This window comes from Macrobrachium nipponense, chromosome 44, assembly GCF_015104395.2.
Source record: "Macrobrachium nipponense isolate FS-2020 chromosome 44, ASM1510439v2, whole genome shotgun sequence".
NCBI lineage: Eukaryota > Metazoa > Arthropoda > Malacostraca > Decapoda > Palaemonidae > Macrobrachium > Macrobrachium nipponense.
The window spans coordinates 10,584,845-10,608,884 of NC_087221.1; the positions used below are offsets into that span (position 1 = coordinate 10,584,845).

Consider the following 24,040-nt stretch of genomic DNA (forward strand, 5'->3'; position numbering starts at 1 on the left):
ACTTCTTAGATTTGCAAGTGTCAAATGACTTTATGAGATCAGTAATATCTTGATTATTCCTAAGATCCAGGCCTCTATGTCGGAACACTTGAGCTGATCATTGATCTGTAGCTTTTAATTGTAGACATTAATAAACCTTTAGAAGTTCTCAGAAAAAGCAAAAAATCTGCTATTTTTGTTACAGACATCTCGGTAGTTGACACTTTATTGCTTCTGCACCAAGTGCAGAAAATTGACCACTTGTGGTGGTAGATACGTATCTGCAGAAGATTGACAGCATTTTGCCATAGTCTGCAACTGTCCTTGAAAATCCTTTAGCTCTGAGCAACTTCTTGACAGTGTGAAGGTGGTCATAGCTAGATTTGATGATACTGCTTAAGGTGTGTCTGTCTGAGAAGACTGGCTCTTTGAGGGAGCAGCCTCGGAAAGTTACTGAGGAGTTCTAGAAGTTCTGGAAACCACTCTATTAGTGGCCATAAGGGAGCTATCAGTATCATCAATGCATTCTGGTGGGATGTTTGTTTAACCAATCCTGTAGCATGGCATCCGCTGCGCATGCTAAGAGATCTGGAACTGTGGAGCAGAACAGAGGAAGACGGTGATTTTTGGAAGTCGCGAAAAGATCTATTATGGGAGTCCCCCAAAAATTCCAAAGTCCTTGGCATACTGATTCAGCATCCACTCTGTCGGCTTCACTTGGTCTCTTCTGCTCAATTAATCTGCTAGGACGTTCATTCGTCCCTGAACGGACCTTGTTACAATGGAAGTTTGATTCTGCTTTGCCCAAACCAGAAGGTCCCTTGCTGTTGTGCACAGAAAGAAGGAATGAATTACCCCTTGTTTGGCGATGTACGAAAGAGCTGTTGCGTTGTCAGAGTACACTGCAACAGTTTTTCCCACTATGTACTTCTGGGGCAAAAGCCTGAAGCCCTAGATGGACTGCTCTCAGCTCTGATATTTATGTGGTCTCTTAACTGTTCTCCCAACCACCTTCCTGATACTTCCTTGTTCTCCAAAAGAGCTCCCCATCCTATGTCCGACACATCTGAGTAGAAGCTGAAGTCTGGGCTCCACACTAACAATGACTTCCCTTCCAACAACCTGCCTTCTGACTTCCAGCAAAGCAGGTGTTGTTTGATCTCTGGAAAAATAAGCATGATGAAAGAATCTGGATATTTCTTCCTGTCCCACCTAGCCTTGAGGTAGAATTGCAGAACTCTAATGTGAAGTCTTCCAAGCGATACAGACTGCTCTATGGAAGCTAGCATTCCGAGCAAACTCGTCCATTTGTTTGTTGTGCATGAGCGAAGAGACAGAAATTTGTCTATTACCTTGAGGCAGGATTCCACTCTCTTTGGGGATCAAAAAGCCCAAAACACTCAGGAGTTCAGCATCATCCCCAAATATACTATTGTCCGAGATGGGACCAGCTGGGACTTTTACAAGTTTATTAAAAGACCCAATTCCTGGGCTCAATGAAGAGTCTTGTGAAGGTCCTCTGTGCACTGGTCCTTCGTTGTTGATTGAAGAAGCCAATCGTCCAAATATCACAAATTCTTGCTTATTTGTATTTTTCCTAGCTATACTTACCTCAAACTACTTTCATAGGAGAATCCTGGATGTCAATCTGGTACCGACCACAAAATTCCAATTATTCCTCCACACCGAGGCCAGGTATATGCCATGAAGGTCGAAGACCATGCGACCTCTTGACCTGAGCCCCAGTCCTTTCCTCGCATATAAGGTTCCTGCCCTAAGATACACGGGGATGGTAGGGAGGGACTGAAACCTCAGTAGTTTGACCTAAGTATAGCTAGGAAATATACAAATTACGAAGAATTTGTGATTTGTCCAATGCTGTATACTTACCTCAAACTACTTTTGTAGGAAATTTACTCCTTAGGAGGAGGGAGTAGCTTAGGGGAGGTGAGGCCCGGGAGGAGGTCCGGAGGGCGCACCCGTGGGAACCCAGCTCTGCTCGAAGATAGATGTGGGCTGGGCCAGGAGCCCCTACACGACCCTGGCACTATGGGAGGAGAAATAAGCTTCTGGAAGCATCATGTAATGCAATGGCTTGTACTACTAAGTTTATGTGAAACCCTTCGGTTTACCTGAAGATTCGCTGGGTCCTGAGACATGCGCCGAAGGCCCAGGGAGGAGATAGGATGGGGAAGGGGGGGAAAGGTTGATAAAGGACTACATTTACACCACCACTCACCCTAACGATCCTATTCTTGGTGGGGGCTAGATCCTCTGCTGTCCAGCCACCACTGGACCGATCTCGAAGGAATCGAGGGATTTACGGGTACAGTCCTTAACCCTTAAACGCCGAAGCGGTAAATAAAAAAATGACTCCCGTATGCCGGAGGGGTTTGAGAGTGAGCGCGGAAGTGGAAAAAATATTTTTTTCAAAAAATCACAGCGCGCTTAGTTTTCAAGATTAAGAATTCATTTTTGGCTCCTTTTTTTGTCATTGCTTGAAGTTTAGTATGCAACCATCAGAAATGAAAAAAATTATCATTATCATATATAAATAATGCGATATATGATAGCGCAAAAACAAAATTTCATATATAATTGTATTCAAATCGCGCTGTGCGCCAAACGGTTAGAGGTAACAAGTTACTTTTTTTTTCGTTGTAATGTGCACTAAATTGCGATCATTTTGATATATAACACATTGTAAAACGATAAAAGCAACACAGAGAAAATATTATCACAAAATGATGCATGAATTCGTAGCGCGCAGATGTAAAAAAATAATTTTTTTAAAAATTTACCATAAATCGAAATATTGTTATAGAGACTTGCAATTTGTTTCAAAATGTAGGAAAATGATTGAATATTACGATACTGTAAGAGTTTTAGCTTACAAATGCAGTTTTCGACCATTTCGAACGAGTTAAAGTTGACCGAATGTCGAATTTTTGTTTTAAAATTTTTTTTTTTATATGCAAATATAAAAAAAATGAGAAATGCTACAACCTTCCAATATTTTTTTTTATATTGTGCATGTTTTTGCGCACATTTTCATATATAAAACTCTAAAAAAAGAGTAATATGAAAAGGCTCAAATATTAGGAGAATGTGACCTACGCGTTTCAGAGATTTTCGGCCGAGAATCAGCGCGCGGACGGAATAAAAATATTTTGTTCAAATATTCACCATAAATCGAGATATTGTTCTAGAGACTTGCAATATGTTTTAAATTGAAGATAAATGATTGAATATTACTAGAATGTAAGATTTTTATGTTACAAATGCGTTTTTTGACCATTTCGGTTGAGTCAAAGTTGACCGATCGTAGTTTTTTTCGTACTTATTGTACTTTATATGCAAATATTTCAAAAATGATAAATGCTACAACCTTCCAATATTTTTTGTTATATTGTGCACGTTTTTGAGCACATTTCCATATATAAACCTCTAAAAAAAGCGTAATAGGAAAAGGCACAAATGTGAGAATGTGACCTACGCGTTTCAGAGATTTTCGGCCGAGAATCGGCGCGCGGACGGAATAAAAATATTTTTTTCAAATATTCACCATAAATCGAGATATTGTTCTAGAGACTTGCAATATGTTTTAAATTGAAGATAAATGATTGAATATTACTAGACTGTAAGATTTTTATGTTATAAATGCGTTTTTTTACCTTTTCGGTTGAGTCAACAAAGTTGACCGATCGTAGTTTATTCGTACTTATCGTACTTTTTTTTATATGCAAATATTTCAAAAAAAATGAGAAATGCTACAACCTTCCAAGATTTTTTGTTATATGTGCATGTTTTGCGCAATTTGCCAATATAAAACTAAAAACTAAACAAAAAAGCGTAATATGAAAAGGCTTCCAAATATTAGGAGAATGTGACCTACGCGTTTCAGAGATTTTCGGCGAGAAATGGGCCGGGCGGAGGGGAAAAAAATATTTTTTTTCAAAAATTCACCATAAATCGAGATATTGTTCTAGAGACTTGCAATTTGTTTTAAAATGAAGATAAATGATTGAATATTACTAGACTGTAAGATTTTTATGTTATAAATGCGTTTTTTGACCTTTTCGGTTGAGTCAAAGTTGACCGATCGTAGTTTTTTTCGTACTTATCGTACTTTATATGCAAATATTTCAAAAATGATAAATGCTACAACCTTCCAATATTTTTTGTTATATTGTGCATGTTTTTGCGCACATTTCCATATACAAACCTTTAAGAAAAGCGTAATATGAAATGGCTCAAATATTAGGAGAATGTGACCTACACGTTTCTGAGATTTTCGGCCGAGAATCGTCGCGCGGAGGGATAAAAAAATATTTTTTCAAAAATTCACCATAACTCGAGATATTGTTCTAGAGACTTGCAATATGTTTTAAAATGAAGATAAATTATTGAATATTACTAGACTGTAAGAATTTTATGTTATAAATGCGTTTTTTGACCTTTTCGGTCGAGTCAAAGTGACCGATCGTAGTTTTTTTTCGTACTTATCGTACTTTATATGCAAATATTTCAAAAATGAGAAATGCTACAACCTTCCAATATTTTTAGTTATATTGTGCATGTTTTTGCGCACATTTCCATATATAAACCTTTAAAAAAAGCGTAATATGAAAAGGCTCAAATATTAGGAGAATGTGACCTACGCGTTTCAGAGATTTTCGGCCGAGAATTGGTGCGCGGAGGGGAAAAAAATAGTTTTTTCAAAAATTCACCATAAATCGAGATATTGTTCTAGAGACTTGCAATTTGTTTTAAAATGGAGATAAATGATTGAATATTACTAGACTGTAAGATTTTTATATTATAAATGCGTTTTTTGACCTTTTCGGTTGAGTCAAAGTTGACCAATCGTAGTTTTTTTTCGTACTTATCATACTTTATATGCAAATATTTCAAAAATGAGAAATGCTACAACCTTCCAATATTTTTGTTATATTGTGCATGTTTTTGCGCACATTTCCATATATAAAACTATAAAATAAGCGTAATATGAAAAGGCACAAATATTAGGAGAATGTGACCTACGCGTTTCGGAGATTTTCGGCCGAGAATCGGCGCGCGGAGGGAATAAAAATATTTTTTTCAAATATTCACCATAAATCGAGATATTGTTCTAGAGACTTGCAATTTGTTTTAAAGTGAAGGTAAATGATTGAATATTACTAGACTGTAAGTAATTTGCTTACCCCAAATTTTCATATATAATATATATATATATATATATATATATATCTATATATATATATATATATATATATGTATATAGATATATATATATATAGAATTTTTTTTAATTTTTTTTATAAAATATATATATTACATTCTTCGATTCTGGTACCAAAACATAAATAAAAGGAATGGAGGTGACACTTCTCTTTTCGCATACAATGAAATGTCTTATTATTATTTTATCATGCACACATTCAGATATATAAAAAATTGTAATAAATATAAAACTAAATATAAAATAAATGCAGAATACTCACTCGTAATCCTGACTCTTCGTTCTATTCTTGTTTTCTCCCTCCTCCATTGAAGAGTCTTGCATTTTTTTCCACTCGACATGACGAGCTACAGGTGGAGGAGGGAGACGCGCGCCCTTACTGATGATGGACCCGGCGGCCCCGTGCGCCCTCCGCTGTCGGTTTAGGGGGCGTGCTCCAATACATGACCTTAGTGTGGTACTTTCGGTCACACTCCCCTATCCTGCAAAGAGCAACTTTGCAGAGACGACAGAAGAACCGGGTGTCTCTCCTTCTGCCATTCATATGGCACACCCGGCACCGTTTCTGCCTTCGCCCTTCTAAGGCCTCCAGTATGTGTTCCCCTGGCTGCAGCCGACACGCAGGGTCCACTACCCGACGAGAAGCGGTGATGGGCGTGGCTGGCAGCAAGAGGGGCGCTTCCGTCAGCAGGGGCGGTCGTGGCAGCAGGGGCGTTCGTCCCAGCAGGGGCGGTCGGCGCAGGCATGGCGGCGCAGCAGGGGCGGCGGGCGGCGGCAGGTCGAGCGAAGTTGGCCCTCCTATCTGCCCTTTCCTCTAGGGGCAGATCTGCAGCTCGGGGCAGGGGGTCAGTTATGGAAGGCCACTCATCGGGATCGAAGTTGATGAGGGCATTCCCGGCTACCTCTAGGAACTGTATGTGGGTCAACCTCGGAAGATTGTCACCGCGGTACCCACAGTACAGTATGTAGGCATTTTGGAGGGCCAACTGAAGGATGTATTTGAGGAGCTTCTGTGTCCACCTTCTGGTTCTCCTGGCGAAGGGATAGTACTGGATGAGCTGATCAAAGAGATCAACTCCTCCCATGCGCCTGTTGTAGTGCCCAATGACAGTAGGCCGCTCGGTACGAAACTCCTCAAACACAACTCGGCCCTGTCGACGTGTCTTCTTCCGCTGTACGATCTCTTCTTGGATGGGTTCATGACTCGTCGTAATCATGGGGACGAGTCGGACACCCTTCCAACAGATGACGAAGACAGCGCCCTTCCGCCGCCACTCTGTCTCCCTCTTGCCAGTGTTGCGGATGACTAGCGAACCTCTTGAGGACATTCGGGGCCCCACGCACCAACCGAAGGGTACCACTGACGTGAACACCTGCTTCATACAGTTCCTGGGCCAGGGATACCGAGTTATAATAATTATCCATAAACAGGTGATATCCCTGGTTACGGAAACGTCCCACAAGGTTGAATACAGTGTCACGCAGCGTGGAGAAGACCCCGGTATACACTGAAAAGTCCACAACGTATCCAGTGTTGGCCTCGGTAATGAGAAAGAATTTCACACCATATTTCTTTGGCTTCTTGGGGTTATACACTTTTATACTAAGACGTCCTTTGTAAGGCATCATCCCCTCATCCAAAGACAGGTTCTTTCCAGGAATCACGAGATTACTACACCGCTCACGGATATAATCCAACACTGTACGCACTAAAATGAGGCGATCACTGTTATTCCGGGGTATGGCCCTTCGGTTGAAGGCGTTGAAGTACCTGTCCAACGCAAGGAAATTATCACGGGACATAACGCCAGGCACATTCGGCATACATAAAAAATAATTTCTCCTCCAATATTGCCTGACGTCGACAGCAGGTGTCATACCAAAATAAATGTGGAGCCCCAAAAAATGCGCCATGTCAATGAGGTTGCAACCCCGCCAGTAATACGACAAGGTCGTCCTCAGCTCATACCGGCAGTACCGAGCGTAGTCCACCGTCTCGTGTACCAGGTATTCCAGCAATTCCCGCGTCAGGAAAAGCTGGATGAACCCCAAAACAGTCAGGGGTACTGGTACGGTCATCCCAGGGGTTGCCGTGAAGGGGTGCATGTTAGGAGGGGTGGGGTCCTCCGTCCACCCCTCGTCACTCTCCGACGACCGAACTTCACCTTGGCTGGCGCGACGAGCCGACCTTCTACGTGCCCGCGTGCACGATGCACACTACCCCCCCCCGTTGGCCCATCACCCTCACTTAGGCCCTCACTTTCTGTATCGTCCTCTGTGATAAAACTTGAGCCCGTATCCCCACCCTCCCCCTCCTCCTCAGATTCCCCCTCGTAAGCACTGAACCCACTGAATTCGAGCTCACTTTCGGGATGTGAGCCTCGAACGGACATTGGGGGCATATATTCATCCTCACTTTCATCGGGACTGATGTCCTCATCACTCGATGACCATCCGCCATCAAAATGAGGACTTGCGACATGTTCCCGATCAAGCTCAGAAAGATACTCGTCTATGTCCCTTGGTTGGAGGCCTCCCAAATGCCTACGAATGCCCCTAAGGACGCCCACATGCTTCCTAGGGGTAACCAAAGGCATACGATGTGTTCCTGAAACCCTTTCAGCCACACGTGGCCGCACAGAACGGCCTTGAGGCGCGGGGTCATGCTGGGTGCTTGGCCCCTCACCAGCATCCAGGTCCAAAACTCGCCTTACACGATCCCTTCCGATGGGTAAAACGCGCCTTTCACGGTTCACACGTCGTTGAGACATATCTATGAATGTCCTGTAGCAATACAAATGCTCAAAGTCTCGCACAAGTCCAGAAAAACACGCTTTTCACGAAAGATCGCTCTCGGATGGTGCGCTACTGATGCTGGCTGGAGCGAGAAGAAGGGATATCGCGCATGCGCACCTGGGTCACGCTTCAAAACAAAACAAGGCCTTGATCCGTGAACTCCCAGCATCCCCCAAGGCGCATGATTCAAAAGTTTTAGGCTGGTAGGCCTATAAGTATTTTTCCGCGAATTTAAAAAAAACTTTCGTATGTCGACGTAAAATACGTCCAGTCGGCACCCGACAGACAATTTATCTCGACGTAAAATACGTCCAGTCAGCGTTTAAGGGTTAAGGTAGTGGGCTGTAAAGGTGGACTGCCTGTGCCACACCCTGGCCCTTAGGACTTGACTGACTGCAAGGTTCTTAGAGAATGACAGAAAGGCCCCAATACCTCCAATGTTGTGGGGCTTGGCACCCTGTGGGGGAGGAAGTCCTGTCCTTTCAGAGGCCCTCCTGATGGTCTCCCTCAACCAGAAGGAGATGATGATGATGTTCTTAAAGATCGTCTTCTTCTCTCGGCCTAAGGTAACTAACAGGTTCCTAATCCCTGGCCTAAACAGGGCTGTCCTACTGAGGTACTTCCTCACCGCCCGGACCGGGCACAAGAGGTGGTCCCTAGGATCTTCCAACCTCAGTAAGGCTGGGATTGAGAATTCCGAGAACCTATTGTTCAAAACCGAGGGGTTCTGGGTCTTAGCCACAAAGGATAGCACATACTGAAAGGTGAGGTCCTTCCACCCTTTCAAGTGGGAGACTGTACGAAAATCCATGCAGTTCCCCTACCCTCTCTTGGTGGAGGCTAAGGCCAGCTGGAATGCCGTCTTGAGTGTCAGCTCTCTATCTAAGATGTCCTTGAGAGGCTCAAACAGCAACTTCCTAAGAGTGTCTAGTACCCTTGCTACATCCCACTGCGGGGCCCTCACGGAGCTGGGGAGGTATTCTTGCTCGAAACTCCTAATGAGCATCGACAGTGTCTGGAGTTCCCCAGATCTATTCCATTCCCTTCAGGAGGAAGACTTGACCCAGGGGGCCCTGACTCCCTTCACGGCAGCTATGGAGAGGCCTTTGTCAAGCCTCAGGTGTACCAGGAAATCCGCTATGTGGGGAACCTTGGCCTGCAGGGGCTTGACGCCCTGCTCGCTACACCAGGCCACAAAAACTTTCCACTTGGTCTGGTAGAAGGCTGCGAAAGACTTCCTCACATACTCCGACATCTAAGAGGCAACCCTTCGGGAGAAGCCCTCCTTGCTCAACAGTCACTTGATAGTCTCCACCCATAAAGGGACAGGGCTGGCAGGCCTTCGTGGTACCTCTCGAAGTGGGGTTGCCTTAGAAGGTCCAGCCTGAGGGGAAATTCCCAAGGGCCTAGAACGGTTAGGGCCAGGAGGTCCAGGAACCACTCCCTGTCTGGCCACATGGGGGCTACTAAGGTCATGAGCATTTCCTTTGAGCTCTTCAGCCGGATGAGGACCTGCCTGAGCAACCCGAAGGGAGGGCATGCATACAAGTCCAGGCCGTCCCACGGGTGTTGGAACGCGTCCTCCCAGGCTGCTGCTGGGTTGGGGACCAGGGGGCAGAAAACCAGAAGCTTGGCATTCAGGCTTGTTGCAAACAGGTTCAGGGGAGGTGAGCCCCACATCCCAATCAGTTCTGCCACTACTTCGGGCCTCAATTTCAATCTGCCTTGGGGCACCAGTTTCTCCAAAGAGATGAGATGGCCCAGAAGCCTCTGCCATCCCTTACTGGGTGGGGTGAGAGGTCTAGGAAGGGGCGTGCTATGTTCTGAAGATTGGACAGCCTGTCCTCTGACGGGAAGGCTCTGGCCCTCGCCATGTCCAGGTCCATCCCCAGGTACACCATCCTGGTGGTTGGAACCAGATGGGACTTTTCCCAATACAGGACAATGGCCAGGCTAGCGCAGAAGGCTAGGAGCTCATCCCTCGGCTCCTCCAAGACTTCCCTTGAGGAGGAAAGGAGCAACCAATTGAGCAGGAGCAGAGGATCACTACTGGCAGGAGCAGAGGATCACTACTGGCGGGAGCGGAGGATCACTACTGGTGGGAGCCCGCCTGGTCCATGTAGACGCCAAATGGGCCACTGGAACTGGGTCGGGATCCACTGTGACAGCAGAGGGAACAACTTGTGGCCGAGTGAAGCACCCCGCTTGTGGAACCGTCATGGGAGCAACGAACTTGGGTGCAGCCCTCGGGGACCTAGCGTACGGGGAGGAGGAGGAAGAACGCACTCGACTCCTCCCGCAACGGCTGCAACCAGGGCATCCATCAGTAGGACGTCCTGCAGGCTACAACAGGACCAACACTCCTTCAGGATGATGTTGTCCCCATGAGGTACAACCTGTTAAGGGTAAAAAGACGTAAAAAGACTCCTCAGACCACACACTGGGCAGGGGCCCGGCAACGGATTCATCTAGGTCTCCTCGCTGGGAGGGGATGGGAATACTCTGGCAGAGGAGTTGGCGACTTCGGCAGGGGCGCAGGAGAAGGAGTAGGACCACTGGACCCTTGGCTGCCACTCCTGCTACGAGGAACCTCCACAGGGCACTTCTTAGTGGGCGATCTATTCTTCTTTTTCCTCTTGGTGGAAGCTAGATCCCACTGGTGGTCCGTCCAAGATAGGCAATCTTCGCATGTTAAATCCCAGGAACAAGGACGGCCACAGCACTTGTTGCACAACGTGTGAGAGTCAATCTTTACAGGAGAAAGAAAGGCCCCACACGCCCTGCCCTCAGGTCCAGGGTAACGATGTTGCTGTATTTCCAAGTTAGAAACACATTCACACAATGGAGGAAAAAACTAACACACAAAGGACACAAGAAAACAAAGGAAAATGGGCCGATAAATAGATGACAAGCTGGCATGTGAACGAGATGGTGACCAGGAAAGAAATGGGGCTCAGGTCAAGAGGTCACATGGTCTTCGACCCTCGGGGAATATACCTGGCCTAGGTGTAGAGGAATAACCGAAATTTTCTGGTCAGTACTGGATTAACATCCAGGATTCTCCTACGAAAGTAGTTCAAGGTAAGTATACGGCGTTGGAACAAACCGGGTGATTTTGATCCCCAGCAAATGAAGCCAATCTGCTAGGGGAGCGAGAATGTGCGTGAAGACTTGCGGGGCAGTTGATAATCCGAAGCACAAAGCTCGAAACTGGAAGACTCAGTCCTGGAGCACAAACATTAGATATTTCCTTGATGAAGGGTGAATGGGGACATGGAAATATGCATCCTACATAGCTATTGATACCATCCAGTCCTCCTGGTGAATGGATGCCCGAATGGAATGGTTGGTTAACATTCTGAATTTTGAGTTAAAAGATCCTGTGTGGATTTTCTATGCAAGGACAAGCCAATGTTGTTCACAGTGTCTTGTGGGAACAGAGAATCCTTGACTAAAGATAAGTTTACACAGGGCGTTTTTAATCAAGGTGGCCACCACTCGTCTAATGCTGTAATCGTTTACACAAAGCGTTTTTGACCGCAGCAGCCACCGTGCGGTAATGGACGTGGAAGAAATAGCTTGCTTTGACTGTTGAATCGCAGACTGAATCAGTGCAAACAGCGCCAAAGACGGCATTGGGTAGTACCAAGGCCACGATAGTACACCCAGTTTTACATGAAGACAGACCTTTGGTTTATTTGTAACATTGTACCCATCTTTAAGAGAGTATAGAAATTTTTTTTTTTATTTTAGAATGTCTATGTTACACCTAATTAAGGTAGACATACTGAAAATCAACACCTTGATGAGGGATTCCATCTGCCCAGAACAAAAATTTGTCATAACATTAAGGCGAGTCCTTTATCATAATCAGTTTCATTGAAGGAAATGTGTTCTATATATAAATCAAATGACTATTTCCCTGGAAAATAATGCCATGCATTTATTAATTCTATTTATGAATAAATCGGTATCAAAATGATTCGTCTCCATAGTTAACATTTGACACTGACAGTGATGAAATAGCGTGTGTGAATGTGAGTCACACACACTATGGTAAAGCACAATCTCTTTTCTTCCTGGCTGACACACAGCCAATGATGGCGCCTGCTGTCCTCAAAAACCTCTGTTCACCACTGTGTGAATGATGTAATTCACTTGTATGTATCTTGACACGTCTGGCAACGCTGCATTGCCGAGGGGAATCTTGCTACCGCGGCATATTGGAAACCACCGCAGTACACCACTGTTACGTGTGAACGATTCCACAAACTAACATTGAACCATCAACTGCCCATATCCCACTGTGTGGTTAAAAACGCCGTGTGAACGAACTTAAGGGAGAGAACAAAAGAGTGAACTTCTGAGTAGAAGTGACTCCCTTCGCAATGAATTAGATCCATAGTTCTCTATTTTTAAGAATTCCCAAAGTCAAAAGGGAGGTTAACTCATGAGCACTATCTCTGAATCCCTTGAATCAGCAGGAGAGAATGCTAAGCATATCTGCCACTAACTTAGGAGGAAAATGAGGGCAGTCTTGAGTCTTTGTGGCCAAAATGCCTACTCCCCAGTCCATAAAACTGCTCACTTCAAAAACCTTTAACAGGTTACGCAATAACTGGTATATTTCTGCTCACGAAAACACCACTTTAGCCGAGGAAAAGGCCGATCTTCTAGAAGGATTTATGAGAACCAAGAAGTTCCCTTGGGCAGAGGCAGCCACACCCAAAGAGGGAGCTTCTCTAGTGGCATAACAAAAATATCTCCTTTGAGATACTCTTGCTGGCGGAAAGGTAAAGCTGGCCTTCCCTTCCTCTCTCTTTATCGAAAGCCAATCATTTGCTTCTCTGATAGCCTTCTTAAAAGACGTAGAATATATCTGAAGGAGGTACAGTGGTCCCCCTCCCCCCTATTCGCAGGAGATACATACCAGACCCCACCGCAAATAGTTAGAACCCGCGAATAGTTGGAATCTCTATAAAAATGCTTAAAACCTCCCATTTTGTTAGTTAAAACTCAAGAAAAACCCAGTTAAAATTTTAATACCTGGTTTTTTAATAGTTTTATCACAAAAAAATACATTTTATGATGAAATTGATAAACAAAAGAACATGAATTTGTGGATATTTCTCATAGAAAAATACCGCAAATAGATGAATTTTCTGCGAATAATAAGGGGAAATGATCCAAAGAGAAATCGGCGAATGCGCGAGTCCGCGAATCCGGAGAACGCGAATGAAGAAGAAGCAACCCATGTGCTGAGGAAGGAGAGTCCTCTTCTGCTTCTTGAGGAGCTTCTTCCTCTGCTGAAGAAATTGGAGACAAAAGTAAGTTTGAAGTCATGTGAAGTACAGCGACTGAAGTCGTGCAAGGTGGAGTGTCTGAAGTTGGGAGAGGTGAAGCGTTCAAACTCGGGCGAGATGCAGCCGTAGGTTTCTTAAAAAGTTGAAAATGTTGTTCAACTTCTTCTTAATCGGATCCAGGGAAGGATCTATTGTCACTGACACAGCCTGAGGGCACTGATCCGCTCGAGAAGAATCAAGCACAACAGGTAACTCAATCAACTCTAGTGGAGTGGGCCCAATGGGCGCTCAAGACGCTACAGAAAGCCCCTGATACGAGGAATTAATGGGCACTTCTGGGCGCTTCACAGCCGTGGCGTATTCAGGCGCTACTGGGTGCTGAACAGGGATAAAATGTCCATGTGCAACTGGAAGTTCGCAAGGTTTAACAAATGTAGGCGCTTAATGAAAGGAGCTCTCTTAATTTATTTGAAAGGTCTATTCTCCTCATAAACAGAAGAAAAACGTTCTGGAAAATACCAGAAACAGCAAGAAGGTCAATCTTGCACCACAGGAATGCCTTTAAACTTCTTAGAAGGCACCTGATGGGAAGCAGGCGCTTCCAGCAATGGCCTTTTCAGCAGCCTAGACTTTTCCTTAAAAGCACCACTGGTGCCTAATCTCTGGACTGGAAGCTTCAGAGCTTGATGAAAGTTTCGACACTTCTTTAAAGACGCCTTTCCAATGGCTGTCTGTGATGCCCTAGGATGCAAAAGGTGTGTCTGAGGGGCCAACTACCCATGGTCAGACCCCACTGACCTCCCTTGGGCTTCCGGTATGGCTTCTCCCAGGTTCAGGGGAGTGTGCCAGAGACCTTTACCTATGAGAGTCAGCAGGACGGATTGGCAGCTCTTCCACTAACACTTCACTTGTACTATCACCACCTTGAATACTTACCTTCTCCATTAGGGCTCTAAATGAAGAACCTAATTGGGCCATAGACTCTTAATATAATACATACTAAACTTGTTGTAGAATTTCAACTCCAACTTTGACTCTAATTCAGCAATGGCATCGGGGACGTTAAAGAGGGAGTCGGGTAAAGGTTGTGGTGTTAACACTGGGGAAGGAATAGGAGACATCACTGGCAAAGAGATAAGTAGGTCAAAATTGTTATCTTGACTAGTATTTGTCTGTCATGTCCAAGCTTAGCCTTTCTCTTTCTATCCCTTTCTAGTTTATTTAAATAAGACAGAAACTTTCCATTGTTTAATATCTCCATATGTATATGCATTCCTTACACGATAATGATGGTGAACAAATTTGACCCCTGCATGAAGTGCAAATTGTATGTGATTCATACTTTAAAGAAGTCAACACAATTTGTGATTCATGCAATAACGAGTTGACGACATTATCAAAGTCGGAAAATTTCTCAAGTCAAAAAACAAAAACTTTCCAGTCAAAACATGAGGAAAAAGTCTTTAAACAAAATTCTAGGCAAAAGGATACCAACAGGAAACTGTACTTCAAAAATTAGTGAGCCACAGGTATCCGACAGGAATTTCAAACCACCGGCTGCAGATCGACCAAAGCAGAAACAAAATCATTGGATCTTAGCCAAGTTGTTCCTTTCTTCCCCAAAACAAAAAAGACTGCTACTGTGATTTTCAAATCTTAGCTGCCGTTTAGTTAGAAACTATAGCTATTTAATTAATGATAAATTGCATATACAAAAATGTAGCTTTCTTTACGTAACTACAACACGGTCGTTCAAAGGAAAGAATTTCATAGAAAAAAAATGCAAAATATCAAAATACATTATCTGATGTGACCTAACTTCATACCTCAAATTATACAGGATATACATATTGTAATTGAAATTTATTGTATCCCAATTTCATTCAAAAAAAAAAATAAAGAAAAATGTAGCATTCTGTACATAACTACAAACGGTCATTCATACGAAAGAAGTTCATAGAAGAAAAAAAGATGCAGAATATTAAAATACATCATGTGATGTCACTTTAAACCTCAAATTATATATGAACTATTGCAATTAAACTTTTATTCATCTCAAAATAAAAAGAAAACATAGTGTTCTTTATGTAACTACAAAACAGTCATTTTTAGGAAAAAAGTTCACAGAAAAAAAGATGCAGAATATCAAAATGCATGGGTTTTGAATTTCAACTTCATACCTCAAATCATACTAATATTGCAATTAAAATTTTATTCATAAAACAAAAAAAATTTTGTGTTCTTTACGTAACTGCAAAATGGTCATTCTTAAGAAAAAAAGTTCATCGAAGAAAAAGATGCAGAATATCCAAATACATCATGTGATGTGACTTTTAACTTCATATCTCAAATTCTATGACAGAGTTTTCCAGATGAAGAGAAAGAAATATTAAATCTGACATCATTCAAATTCTGAACAGCCTAAGCAGCCAAACTAGTATTAGATATCTTGAGATAGGGACTGAAGCATTGGATGTTTCTATGATTTCAACTTTTGTTCTTTTATGCCTTACTTTCATATCATTAGCAATTTCCAAGTTTTTTCGTTTAACCATTTTTTTGGTAAAAAATGCTTCTACTTTGGCCATTAATGTGTGATGATAAAGGAGGCTGAAAAAATGTTGCCCACCCCTGATACACTAACTTTTATTTGGTGATACTAGACACATATCTCTCCACATTCCTGCAAAAATCAGATTCTTTCGAATTTTTTCACAAATGAAACTTTACTTCAAGTTACTACTATACATACGTTTCTATTGCTGATAATAGAAGCCACAAGAAATTGAGTAGGGGCAGAAGAAATGGTGGTCCACGTTGCTTAGTTATGTTGGGATGCTTTTTCGTATATGTTTCGAATACTTCTGAGGCTTCTACTTTCTTTTGTAGACATAAGTACCTGAAACAGAGAATGACATTTTATGGAACAATGTTACAACTGCCTTGCATTTCCATATAGTTGGAAATGATAAAAGTATAAGTTTTAAAAATGATATTTTTCATAATAAAATAAGGTTTTGTATATATTTACCCAGTAATTATATAGCTGTAGTTTCCAACGTTTGGCAGCCTAATTCAAATTTTGTGGGTAGCGCTTCGACTGTTCTGTGTAGACATACAGTGCCGTCCCCCAACGGCAATACTGGGAACAACTTGGAAAAGCGCTTCAATCTGTTTCATGCATATTGTCCATCAGAGGGGAGGCGGGTGGGCTCTAATCATATAATTACTGGGTAAGTATATACAAAACCTTATTTTATCATAAAAATACCATTTTTGTAAATGAGATTGACCCAGTAATTATATAGCTGACTCCACACTGAAAGGAGGTGGGGTCATGGACATATTCTACTCCAAAGCATTATGTCATGTAATGAATTTGAAAATACAAAGTTGCTAGTATTGAAAAAACAATGCTCGTTGTTCCTATTAGTTAAGAGAGCTAGGCAGATGAACACTGCCTCTGGTTGGCACTCATCTTAACTCGTAGTGGCGTGGCGGTACAGCCAAGGGTCACCTCCTACCTAGGGGAAACTTTGCAGCGAGGGGAATGCTCCTGTGCCTAGCAAAGTATGATTGGTGCCTGCCCTTGCCCTGGGCGTAGCATCAAAGTATGATAGGTGCCCACCCTTGCCCTTGGCGTAGCATCAAAATAAAACAATCAGAAAACACTGACACTTACACTGAAATAAAATCAAGACCCATCCACTGAGAGTGGTGGGTGCTCCAGGTATGCTGTACCCTCTGACTCTCCAAACTCAGCACCTTGCTATAAAGGTGAAGAGATAATAGGAGAATATCCAGAGCTTCCTTCTGCGATGCCATGCCAGTCACTAAAAATGGTCTCAAGGTACTGAAAATTTTCGACAATTTTTTTTTTTTTTTTTTTTTTTAAACCTACATATAAAAATACATTAAGCACAGATTGCTTACGCATCCGGTAGCTCGATGGCAGATAACACCTGAAAACTAAGGAAGTAAAGACTGTTCTTACATCCTTAGCATCACTGCAAAGTAAGCCAAAAAACACTTGACAACACCATCTTAAACAAGAAGTCCATATAAACTAAAGACAAAACGTTTAGACAGAGGAAGAGACAGGTTCAGGGAAGAACTCTTCTCTTCACACTGGCAGCGGAGTTATCAGGCTACGTCTTTCAACCTCACTTCAATTTGGGGTGAAAACTATTAATTGAACACTTTACCAATTAGAAAAAAGAATATGGAAAACACAAAAACGCGGCGTTTGTCCGAAAAATCATTTGCGACGAAGCAAAAGACTTACAGATTTCTGTTGTACGATGGCAAACTGAAAGAAACAATGAGTCTAATAAGACATCTCTGTCCAAGATCCTCGCAATGGCAACTGCGGAGCACAAAATATCAACCATAAGCGAGAATCCAGAGCCAACCAGAGACTTAAGTCTCTGATGGCCAGGCAGAGACCTGAATTAGAAGTTAACCCTTGACAGAGGAGAAACAATACTACAACGAACAAGAACTCAGTGAGAAGGCAGAACTCTGCTCCTCACTTGTCTCTGAGGCTGCGTTGCCTGGTAGCACATTCCGCCTTGAAATGCCTTCATCTTGTAGAGCTATCGAGCGTACAACAGATACCCTCCATCACCTATATGTAAACCGAAACAAGAGTGAAAGAAAAATACCCCTTGTTCGGTGAAAATGCCAACCCTGTGGTGATGTTGCCAAAACAATACCACTAGTCTTATCATAATCTAGTCTAAACAATACCACTAGTCTTATCAGAAAGGCTGTCCTGAGTTTCAGGAAATTAAGAGATGATACTATTTATGTCTCGGTCACACACAAGAAGAATTAACTTACATGTACACGCCTGTACTCGAACGGTACAACTGATAACAGATGTATGTCGTGAGGAGAATATACAAGTGCGTATATCTACAGCTCCTGTTGAGCGTTGGCCTAATTCTTCACTTCGAAGAGAAAAGGAATAAGGACTGGAAGCCGACCTCCTCCATTATATAATGAAGAGAGCAAAGGGGAAGTTATCTTAAAGGAAAGCTTCTACGGCAAAAACAGGGCACTAATGATGACTTGTTCATGCCAAACTGGTTCTCCTCCAAAAATGGGAACACCAGAGAGATCCAAAGATCGAACCAGGAACACAGCCTCTCGTATCCAAACTCTGGGGAGTGTAATCTGTAGATTTCTGTAACCCAGGAAGTAGAAGGAAAAAAGAGAGGATGACTGTTCTTGGCCTCTCTTCTCGGAGCTAGCGGGAGCAGGTGATAATTCACGCCATCAACTTCCGGTGATGATAGCAAACCATAGACTTAGGGAAACGTATTTGCCTAAGCAAAAAAGATGCTTCTTGAAGGGAGAACAGAGGGTTTCACCCACCAAACAAAGCATTCTCTCTACCTACAACTGGTTCGATTGTGGGAATGCTCGAGTCAAGTGGAGTTGACTGCACCAAAAGTTCGTGAGAACTTGCCATTTCTCGCCACGAGTCTGTCTTAGTGATCGAAACTTCCTGTACGAATGGTGACTAACTAAAGATCCTCTAGTGTCGAAGAAGATGAATGAGGAGAGACTGTCTTCGGGCATCCAACAGGCAGCGCCAGACTTCCAACAGCTGGTGCCAGGTCAGGCGCAGAATACGCCGAGCAAGCTGAAGCAAGGGAGTGGACGTCTCATTTGGCACAGAGCGCCTGTACGAGGACTACGCTTAAAAAAAAAAAAAACGCCTGATACGAGAGAGATACGAGAGATTCGAGCGGCTAGGCACTAATACCTGGAGCTCATCGTGAGAATCGGTACTATTCTGATAAGCGTCTATGACAAAAGTATTTGAGAAGGCTCAAATATACAAACGCAGGAGCAGAATTCTAACTCACTTTGCTTTCAGAGGACAAGTCTGTGTCTCCACCTTTAACAGCATTGTGAAGGCAAGCCAGTGGGCACACCTAGCTGCGATCGCCTGGGAGAGGAATGGCTATCAGAAGCAAAAAGTCGCGTATAATGCTTCCAACGTCTAGGCGCTAGCACAGGGCGTTCAATATACTAACTAGGTAAAATAAGTAACCGTCCTTTAATCTGATGCCTGCTGAGCACCACTTGCTAAATGCCTTTCCAGTGGCATTCAGTCGAAACTTAATAAAGAATGACAAGTTTGACCGACGGGGAAAAAAACCCCCATTGGACTCCCTTCAGTTGTATCAGCTGGGTCATGAGTCAAAAATCGACTGAAAGTTGAATCAGCTGAGTTGTGAGTCGAACATCGATTGTGAGTTGCATCAGCTGAGTTGTGAGTCGAAAATTGACAGAGTCGGAACAGCTAAGATGCAAATCAAACATTGATTGTGAATCGCATCAGCCGAGTTGTGAGTTGAAAATCGACTGAGAGTTGGAACAACCAAGATGCGAGTCGAACATTGATTGAGAGTTGCATCAGCCAAGTCGCGAGTCAAAAATCGACTGAAGAGTTGGATCAGCTGAGTCACGAGTCGAACATCGATTGTGAGTATCGAACATTGATTGTGAGTCAACTCAGCTGAGTCTCGAGTCGAACATTGACTGTGAGGAGTCGGACAAACATGCCTGCAAGGATACGAATCTTCATTGACTGAATAATACCTCGTCAGAGGTCTTGAGACCAAAGAATCACACCATCGACGTGATCTGCTAGGTGACGAACCACTGGAATAGGACAACTGTACACTAAGATACGCCTTTTCAACGGCATTCGGTTGAAACCTATATACTCATGACAGGTTCGACCGAGGGGGGGGAAAAACCCTCCTCACTACACATCCAACAAGATGCCTTTTCAATGGCTGTCTGACGATACCTGGGAAAAGCAACAGGTTCGACCGAGGGGGCAACTACTGGGGGGGAACCCCCTCAGACTCCCTTCAACTACCTATATGTCCTCTCCTAGGCAGTTGTTGGCCATGAGAAGGAGCAGGACAGTGACTTCAATCTAAGAGATCCGAGGGGCCTGATAGTCATCTCCTCAAGACACATCCAGAAAGACACCTTTCCAGCATCTGTGTGTTGATACCTGGAACCAAGAAGCAACAGGTTCGACTGAAGGAATGACTACCTGTATGTAACCCCCATACCTCCCTTGGACCTCAGGTATGTCTTCTCCCAGGTGTGGGGGAGTGGGATAGTGACCTTTGTCTAAGCGAATCGAGGGACAAGTAGCCACCTGCTCAACTGCACAACACTTCAGTTACATTGGTAATTCATGATAATCGAAAAGCTGGCAAAAGCAGAGGAAGGAAGCGATGGAGCCAGGTGTGGGAGCAAATGACAAAGATCAGAGAAGTAATAGGAGAGAATTGGCGTTTGGTTTGGGAGGCGAAGGGAGTCGGTAGACAACAGACAGAAGGCGAGATGAGAGACATCGGCACATCTGGTAATCTCGGTTACTGATTACTTTCATGAAAATAATTGATAAATAATCGATTACTAGCTACATACTTTATATACAGTAATAGCCCGAACTTACGCGAGGTTAGGTTCCAGACCCCCTCATGCAAGGGGAAGTTTATTGTAAGTTTGGCACGGTCTCTGAAATTCCTAATAAATGCTTACTTCTAGAGTTTGAACACTAAAGATGGCCCTAATCATGCTCCCTAAGTATTAAGCTAACTTTGAAATGAAATTAAAGTTACTGTAATTTGATTTAAAAGTTAGACTAAAGATGACCCTAATCATGCTCCCTAAGTATTAAGCTAACTTTGAAATGAAATTAAAGTTACTGTAATTTGATTTAAAAGTTAGTTTAATACATTACCCTTAAAAAAGGAATAACTGGTTGGCATAAAAATAGTTACAGTAACTACTAAGTACATACATATCCACTTTTGTATGTATACTAGGTAAAATTCATAAGTTAGTCATAACAAAGTCATACAATCAAATCCAATAAAGAAGACATTATTTACATATGTAATGTTTGCTGAGAGTGAAGGTAAAATTAAATACATTTAAAACCATGAACTAGTGTGAAAGCTAACTATGAAAGAGAGAGAGAGAGAGAGAGAGAGAGAGAGAGAGAGAGAGAGAGAGTAGAGAAGAGAGAGAGAGAGAGAGAGAGAGAGAGAGAGAGAGAGAGAGAGAGAGAGAGGTCATGTAGGTAAAACTATGGAGGGGTATCATCTTTAGAAAGTGCAAATGGGATCACATTCTGAAAGTACATTAATTGTATGTACTGTAATTACGTAATATAGTACATACAGATTGTACCAGCACTTTTCTCCAAGGTTAAGAAAGTATTTTCACAGAACGACAACTCTGCTGTTTTACTAGTTGATCATGGAGTTCTTATAAAGTGGCTGATACTGAATTACCAACTGCCTTTGTATTATTTTCAAAAATATAAATAGCATACACAAAATCTCTGTACTGATTTTACACTTAAAAGCACAAAAACTTATACCAATTGTACTATATTAGTACGTACATACTTCAGAAATTACAGTCTCTGAAGGGATACCATCTTTGAAAAGGGCAGTAACTTTGTGAGTGGGTATCACACCTTATAACAGTACATATATGCACTAACTGCATATTTCTGCATGTACAAAAATTTAAAAAATACATTTTTAATAATTATTTAATAATTATTTTATACAGAAAAGCTTTAAAATGTAAAAATTTGCAGAATAAATTAAAGACTTTTGCAGGGTTTTGCAGTACTTCTGGGGGCTTCACAAAATGATGTTTGCGCTATTGTGAAGAACTCGTGTATGATAATTAGTTAGGTTCTGATGAAAAGTTTGCGCTATTTTGAATTCGTGCAAATCGAATCGCATAAGTTCGGGGTATTACTGTATATCATATAATGGATACTGGCATCAAGGCTTGAAACATTCATAATATATGAATACATCAGCCTTTCATATATTCAGACATGCATATAACCCTTTAACGCCGAAGGGGTATAGTAAAAATCGTCTCCCGTATGCCGGCGAGGTCTGGGAGTGAGCGCCGAAGCGGAATTTTTTTTTTTTAAATCGCACGCTTAGTTTTCAAGATTAAGAGTTCATTTTTGGCTCCTTTTTTGTCATTGCGTGAAGGTTAGTATGCAACCATCAGAAATGAAAAAAAATATAATTATCATATATAAATAATGGGATATATGATAGCGCAAAAAAAAATTTCATATATAATTGTATTCAAATTGTGCTGTGAGCAAAACGGTTAAAGCTAATGAGTTAATTTTTTTCCGTTGTATTGTACACTAAATTGCAATCAGTTTGGTATACAACACATTGTAAAAATGATAAAGGTAACACAGAGAAAATATTATCACAAAATGATGCATGAACTCGTAACGCGCGGACGTAAAAAAAAAAGGTGTTTTCAAAAATTCACCATAAATCGAAATATTGCGCTAGAGACTTCCCGTTTGTTGCAAAATGAAGGTAATTGATTGAATATTACTAGACTGTAAGTGTTGTAGCTTACAATTGCAGTTTTCTACCATTTCGGTCGAGTTAAAGTTGACCAAAGGACAAATTTTTTCTATTTATCGTTATATATATGAAAATATTTCAAAACTGATAAACGCTACAACCATTGGTTGTTTTTAGTTGTATTCTTCATGAAATTGCACTCATTTTCATATATAAAACTTTATGTAACGGCTAATTTAAAATGGTGCAAACATTACGACAATCGGACAAAAAAATTTATGATTTTTTAGGAAGAGTTACCGCGCGGACGTAAGGAAAAAGTTTATTTCATAAATTCACCATAAATCCAAATATTGTGCTAGAGACTTCCAATTTGTTGCAAAATAAAGGTAAATGATTGAATATTACTAGAATGTAATAGTTTTAGCTTACAATTGCGTTTTTCAACCATTTCGGTCGAGTCAAAATTGACCAAAGGTTGAAATTTTGGCACTTATCGTTATTTATATGAAAATATTTCAAAACTGATAAAAGCTACAACCATGGGTTGTTTTTAGATGTATTCTACGTGAAATTGTGCACATTTTCATATATAAAACTTTATGTAATGGCTAATTTAAAATGGTGCAAACATTACGACAATCGGACAAAAAAATTTATGATTTTTTCAGAAGAGTTACCGTGCGGACGTAAGGAAAAAGCTTTTTCATAAATTCACCATAAATCAAAATATTGTGCTAAAGACTTCCAATTTGTTGCAAAATGAAGGTAAATGATTGAATATTACTAGAATATAAGAGTTTTAGCTTACAATTGCGTTTTGCTACCATTTCGGTAGTCAAAGTTGACCGAAGGTTGAAATGTTGGCACTTATCGTTATTTATATGAAAATATTTCAAAAATGATAAAAGCTACAACCATGAGTTGTTTTTTGTTTGTATTCTACATAAAATTGTGCACATTTTCATATATAATACTCCATGTAACGGCTAATATAAAATGGTGCAAAAATTATGTCAAAAGTGACGAAATAATTTCTGAGATGTGTCGCTGATACTTTTTAGTGCGAGAAGAAAGAAATTCGCGCTTGCACGCCTGGGTAACGATTGTAAACAAAACAACGCCTTGATCCGTGAGCTCCCAACATCCCCCAAGGCACGTGATTCAAAAGTTTTCACCTAGTAGGCCTATAACTATTTTTCCGTGAATTTCTAAAAAAAACTTTTTATATCGACGTACCATACGTCCAATCGACACCCAACAGACAATTTATATAGAAGTTTAATACGTCCAATCGGCGTTAAAGGGTTAAT

General features: G+C 41.9%; 1 protein-coding gene across 1 annotated transcript in view; it reads right to left on the bottom strand.

Annotated features, from left to right (window-relative positions):
• The window catches only part of LOC135204024 (Golgi to ER traffic protein 4 homolog), a 204,423-nt gene that overhangs the window by 35,685 nt on the left and 144,698 nt on the right, over nucleotides 1-24,040 (bottom strand). Inside the window, exon 6 of the mRNA XM_064233959.1 lies at nucleotides 16,073-16,219. Within this exon, the coding sequence (XP_064090029.1) occupies nucleotides 16,073-16,219 (147 nt within the window). The remainder of the gene's footprint in view (nucleotides 1-16,072; nucleotides 16,220-24,040) is intronic.